Source organism: Rhinichthys klamathensis, unplaced genomic scaffold, assembly GCF_029890125.1.
Source record: "Rhinichthys klamathensis goyatoka isolate OS25496 unplaced genomic scaffold, OSU_Roscu_1.1 h1tg000462l_1, whole genome shotgun sequence".
NCBI classification, from domain to species: Eukaryota; Metazoa; Chordata; class Actinopteri; order Cypriniformes; family Leuciscidae; genus Rhinichthys; species Rhinichthys klamathensis.
This window is the reverse complement of record NW_026606951.1, coordinates 903,341-910,000: the sequence shown is the minus strand read 5'-3', so window position 1 is coordinate 910,000 and position 6,660 is coordinate 903,341. Positions and strand designations below refer to the sequence as shown.

Sequence of the window (6,660 nt, the reverse complement as noted above, 5' to 3'; positions counted from 1 at the left end):
GTGTGTGTGCAGTGCAGTGCAGTGGTGTGTGTGTGCAGTGGTGTGTGTGTGTGCAGTGGTGTGTGTGCAGTGCAGAGGTGTGTGTGTGCAGTGCAGTGGTGTGTGTGTGTGCAGTGCAGTGCAGTGGTGTGTGTGTGCAGTGGTGTGTGTGTGTGTGCAGTGCAGAGGTGTGTGTGTGCAGTGCAGTGCAGAGGTGTGTGTGTGTGTGTGCAGTGTAGAGGTGTGTGCAGTGCAGTGCAGTGCAGAGGTGTGTGTGTGCAGTGCAGTGCAGAGGTGTGTGTGTGTGTGCAGTGTAGAGGTGTGTGCAGTGCAGTGCAGTGCAGAGGTGTGTGTGTGCAGTGCAGAGGTGTGTGTGTGCAGTGGTGTGTGTGTGTGTGTGTGCAGTGCAGAGGTGTGTGTGTGCAGTGGTGTGTGTGTGCAGTGCAGAGGTGTGTGTGTGCAGTGCAGTGCAGTGGTGTGTGTGTGCAGTGGTGTGTGTGTGTGTGTGTGTGCAGTGGTGTGTGTGTGCAGTGCAGAGGTGTGTGTGTGCAGTGCAGTGGTGTGTGTGTGTGCAGTGCAGTGCAGTGGTGTGTGTGTGCAGTGGTGTGTGTGTGTGTGTGTGCAGTGCAGTGGTGTGTGTGTGCAGTGGTGTGTGTGTGTGTGTGTGCAGTGGTGTGTGTGTGCAGTGCAGAGGTGTGTGTGTGCAGTGCAGTGGTGTGTGTGTGTGCAGTGCAGTGCAGTGGTGTGTGTGTGCAGTGGTGTGTGTGTGTGTGCAGTGCAGAGGTGTGTGTGTGCAGTGCAGTGCAGAGGTGTGTGTGTGTGTGCAGTGTAGAGGTGTGTGCAGTGCAGTGCAGTGCAGAGGTGTGTGTGTGCAGTGCAGAGGTGTGTGTGTGCAGTGCAGAGGTGTGTGTGTGTGCAGTGCAGAGGTGTGTGTGTGCAGTGCAGTGCAGAGGTGTGTGTGTGCAGTGCAGTGCAGAGGTGTGTGTAGAGGTGTGTGTGGCGTGCGGGCGCTCACCTCCTCGTTGAAGAGCTTGCTGGTCTCCTTCTTGATGGGGTCGATGAGCTGCACCTGTCCCGCAGAGAAGCCCACGAGCAGCGACACGCTCTCCGCCGTGGCCGTCAGGTGGTTGAAGTCGTGGCACGTCGGCTGCGTCCCCTTGTAGATCCTCTTATCGATGGGTTTGCTCAGGTCAGCAGCCTGTGGCCGACAGAGACAGCGCTTTACTGAGATAACAGGACAATCATGACACAGTGTGTGTCCAGAAGAGAATAGCGTCACAGTCCAGCTTAAGTAAGTTCAGTGATGCTTCATTTGTTGTAAAAAAGTTATTAATTTAGTTAATTTATATATTTATCCGCTCTGTCCTCAACTATCTACTAGAAAGCAGAAGTAAACGCCTGAACCGCTGGCAAACAAACACAGGTTCGGGAAACACCGCGACAGGGCCGTGCTCAAGCCTGCTCACATGTAGGAGATTCTGTTACTTTCACATTTCATTCTATTCAATTCAATTGAATTTCTATGATGAAATACTTGAATAAATGAGAATAAGTGTTGAATACAATACACACTCTGTGCGCGCTATCGCTATTGCATGTGCGGCCAAACCGATGACATCAGCCTCGAGCGCATGCGCTAAAAACCACTGAACACGTGAACCATAAAAACCACTGAACACGTCAACCATAAAAACCACTGAACACGTCAACCATAAAAACCACTGAACACGTGAACCATAAAAACCACTGAACACGTCAACCATAAAAACCACTGAACACGTCAACCATAAAAACCACTGAACACGTCAACCATAAAAACCACTGAACACGTGAACCATAAAAACCACTGAACACGTCAACCATAAAAACCACTGAACACGTCAACCATAAAAACCACTGAACACGTCAACCATAAAAACCACTGAACACGTCAACCATAAAAACCACTGAACACGTCAACCATAAAAACCACTGAACACGTCAACCATAAAAACCACTGAACACGTCAACCATAAAAACCACTGAACACGTCAACCATAAAAACCACTGAACACGTCAACCATAAAAACCACTGAACACGTGAACCATAAAAACCACTGAACACGTCAACCATAAAAACCACTGAACACGTCAACCATAAAAACCACTGAACACGTGAACCATAAAAACCACTGAACACGTCAACCATAAAAACCACTGAACACGTGAACCATAAAAACCACTGAACACGTCTACCATAAAAACCACTGAACACGTGAACCATAAAAACCACTGAACACGTGAACCATAAAAACCACTGAACACGTCAACCATAAAAACCACTGAACACGTGAACCATAAAAACCACTGAACACGTCAACCATAAAAACCACTGAACACGTGAACCATAAAAACCACTGAACACGTGAACCATAAAAACCACTGAACACGTGAACCATAAAAACCACTGAACACGTGAACCATAAAAACTACTGAACACGTGAACCATAAAAACTACTGAACACGTGAACCATAAAAACCACTGAACACGTCAACCATAAAAACCACTGAACACGTGAACCATAAAAACCACTGAACACGTCAACCATAAAAACCACTGAACACGTGAACCATAAAAACCACTGAACACGTGAACCATAAAAACCACTGAACACGTGAACCATAAAAACCACTGAACACGTCAACCATAAAAACCACTGAACACGTCAACCATAAAAACCACTGAACACGTGAACCATAAAAACCACTGAACACGTGAACCATAAAAACCACTGAACACGTGAACCATAAAAACCACTGAACACGTGAACCATAAAAACCACTGAACACGTCAACCATAAAAACCACTGAACACGTGAGCCATAAAAAGAGGTCGGTAGTAAATCAAAGTACATTTACTTGAGTATTTTTTGGAAAAGTTGTACTTTTAAGAGTAGATTTAATGTGGATACTTTTACTTTAACTCAAGTACATTTCTAATGAAAAGAACTGAACTTTTACTTTACGCTGGGCAACGTTCCTCTCATTACTTTATTTTGCGGGGCATGAGCGATGCCTCGTTCACAAATGAGTCACTCTTTTGAGTCGATTCTGTTCAAAGATTTGATCAAACAAGTTGTCAGATCTGTGGAGTCAGTTCACACACACACACACACACACACACACACACACACACCTGCGGAATTATACGTCCGATCACACTTCAGAAGATCATCACTGTGCATTAGAGGATTGTTTGTGTTCAGATGAGTTTTCACATTTTTGACTTTGAGAGCAAAACTTAATTTCAACATTGTCTAATAACCCAAACGTAGCTATAGGTTATTATTACACAAAGCAAAGGACATGCGATGACTTTGGGGCTAAAGATGACATGCCAGAAATAATGACTGTCTCTTCTGTGTATGTTTTAAAGACATCTAATTATAATCATTTAAATACCCATGTAAATAATAACATGTTATTGAATTGTTGTTATACATGTATGGTGCGAAGTAACTTGGATCCAGTCTATAATGAAGACTTCAGATGACGCTAACTCTGAATCAACACGCACTAATGCTGCATTTTTCTAAATGTCAATCATTTGTTAACAAACAAGTATTCATTACTTCAGTGAGCTTATTGTTTCTGCATTAAATTATTACATTGTTTAAATTAATACATTTTTAGCTAACTGTGATTTGTATATGTACATTTCTGCATAACTCAGACAGTGTCCTCTGATAACAGATCTCTGTAAACTGTAATGTGGACTTTCTGTAAAGATGCTTAGAAACGATGTGTGTTGTGAAAAGCGCTGTACAAAATGTGAATTAATTAACTAGTAACTAGCTCGAGCTACTTCAGTAGTTTTTCCGTTGGATACTTTGTTACCCTAATCAAGTAACTGTAACTATTAAGATTATTACTTTTACGTTGAGTAAATATTACTATAAGTAACTTGTACTTTTACTTGAGTAAATTTTTTGGATACTCTACCCACCTCTGACCATAACAACTACTGAACAAATGAACCTTAGAAACTAGTGAATATGTGAACCACTGAACCATGCAAATTATTTAACATATGAACCGTAAACAGAGTAATTTATGAAGTACTGAACACAAACTACTGAACACACTAAACCACTGAACAAACCACTGAACACACGAACCACTGAACACACGAACCACTGAACACACGAACCACTGAACACACGAACCACTGAACACACGAACCACTGAACACACGAACCACTGAACACACGAACCACTGAACACACGAACCACTGAACACACGAACCACTGAACACACGAACCACTGAACACACGAACCACTGAACACACGAACCACTGAACACAAACTACTGAACACATGAAGCACATAAACTGTTCACAGCAGATCGACGATCCTCAAACTCAGTGAACAACAGCAAACACACTCCTGTCAAAGCAACACACACACACACACATAGAGAGAGAGAGAGAGAGAGAGAGAGAGAGAGAGAGAGAGAGAGAGAGAGAGAGAGAGAGAGAGAGAGAGAGAGAGAGAGAGAGAGAGATAAACAAACAGACGCGCGTCAGCAGTGAAAGTGCGCGTGTGCGCGCGCGTGTGTGTGTGTGTGTGTGTGTCTGTGTGTGTGACATTCCCTAATGATGTGAAATGACCGCTGTTCCGCCAGTGTGGAGATAACCGCGTCGTTCTCACCTTCCTGACGCCTTTGTAGATGTAGAAGTACAGCTCCCGGCCCACATTGAAGCAGATTCGGTCGCCGTTCCCGGACTGGTCATTGACGTTGACGAACGAGACCCGGACGGGGTTCGAGCCCTGCGAGTTGAAGGGCACACGGTTCGGGCGACTGTACTCGGAGTGTGTGAGGAGTTTATACGCGCCTTCCCGCGTGCTGAACTGACTCTTGATCTCGTTCATCTCCTTCCCTCCTCCCTCCGCCGCCATCTTTGACATTTACATTCATCCTTCCGCAGGCCCGGATCTGACGCGCCGCGCATGCGCACACATCGCGCCTCGGCCATCGCGTCCAAACCCTCACACACACTTTTTTTTTTTTTTTTACACACACACACTCACTCAGTCCGTCAGAGGAGGTTTGAGAGGATTTAGTCTTCGTCCCCTCAGAAACTTCCCTGCTACATGAACATGACCGTGACATCATCACATATTATTGTACTGACTTTGGATGAACTGTCCTTTTCTCAAGTCTCATATTAAATCGAAAAGGTGAAAGAATAAAGTAGAAAGTATGTTTTATATGTAGGCCTATGATAAAAAGCTTTACAGTGCATAAGCATTCGCGACAGAACAAACACATTTACACACATATACACGCAATTTAAAATAATAATAAAATGATGTTTCATCAGATGATAAAGTGAGCGATCACTGCAGGGAATCACTGCAATTAAACACGTGACCGCTTCTCTCTCAAATCAGATGAAGTCTGTTCACCTGTCCGCGTGCATTCAGTGTTTTTTTTTCTTCTGCCAATTGTGTGAAAAATGATTAGTGTAATTCAAACCTAAACACAGATTGCTTATGATTTAATGATCTTCCGTCTTAAACTTCCATCTGATATTTAAGAATATTTGAAGCGAGTGTTTTACCGTGTAATTGCGTGAGATCAGGAGAAAGGCCTCGACTGACACACACACACACACACACACACTGAGATGTGTGTATAAAGCAGAGCAGGCTCAGTCAGGTGTGTGTGATCAGGTTGGCTCACACTGATCTGGAATGGAAGAGCTGATCGTCACCGGCCCGTCAGACGTTGTTGGCAGACTGGCGTTCAAATACATGGTAAGATTGTGACCTTTTATTTCATTCTTATTTTTCTCTTTATCATTTGATTGATGTGAATGTCTGTCAATGTAAATCTGTAAATGCAATGTTGTATCACTGCATGAAAAAATCCATCTGTGTGTGTTTGTTGTTGTGGTGTGTGTGTGTGTGTGTCAGGAGATGTGTAAAGTAGACTCCAGCTCAGACTCCGAATCGGACACGAACCCGAGATGGTCTGATGTCAGCACCAAGGTATTTCTGATCAGATTATCCTCAAACGCTTCTGTGGTTTCAGAAAGTCATGTGACCTCTGACCTCAGGGTTGGGAAAACAGCGCTCCGGAGAGTCGGGAAGCTCCTGAGACACTCCAGAAAAACTACCAACAGGTAAAGACTAAACCGGAGGAGTCCTGCTTCAGTTTGTCTGGTTTTAAACCCCTGTCGGCCATCTTGAGTCATGTGTGTATGTGTGTGTGTGTATGTGTGTGTCTTGTCTTGTTTTAAACCCCTGCGGGCCATTTGAGGCCCCTGTGTGTGTGTGTGTGTGTGTGTGTCCCTGAGAGCCTCTGCTGTAACTCCTCTCTCTCCTGAACCGTGTCAGTGTCTGGATCCGTACGATGGGAGTTCTGAAGACTCGGGCTCCTCTGATGGAGGCGTGCAGAAGCGTCGGCCCCGGGGCCCCGTGAGGAGGAGAGCCGGGATCCGGGATCATCCCGATGTCCTGATGAGGTCCTCGAGCGACTCGGACTCGCAGAGCCGCTGCTGGCCGGAGGTGTGTGTGAGACTGGACCTGTCGGACTCGGGGATCCACACGCGGTCCGGCCTCAGCTCCCCCGCTCCGGACCCCTTCCCGCCGGGCTCCCGGGACCCCCCCGCCCTGCCCAAGCGGAAGCTGTTCCC

The 6,660-nt window shown here is 45.5% G+C and overlaps 1 protein-coding gene across 1 annotated transcript in view; it reads right to left on the bottom strand.

Annotated features, from left to right (window-relative positions):
- The window catches only part of wdr20a (WD repeat domain 20a), a 12,562-nt gene extending 7,600 nt beyond the window's left edge, over positions 1 to 4,962 (bottom strand). Inside the window, exons 1-2 of the mRNA XM_056236725.1 lie at positions 4,670 to 4,962; positions 995 to 1,177 (exon numbers count right to left, since the gene is read on the bottom strand). Coding sequence (XP_056092700.1) covers positions 995 to 1,177; positions 4,670 to 4,927 — 441 coding nt within the window. The 5' untranslated portion in view covers positions 4,928 to 4,962. The remainder of the gene's footprint in view (positions 1 to 994; positions 1,178 to 4,669) is intronic.
- Positions 4,963 to 6,660: the final 1,698 nt, after the last annotated feature.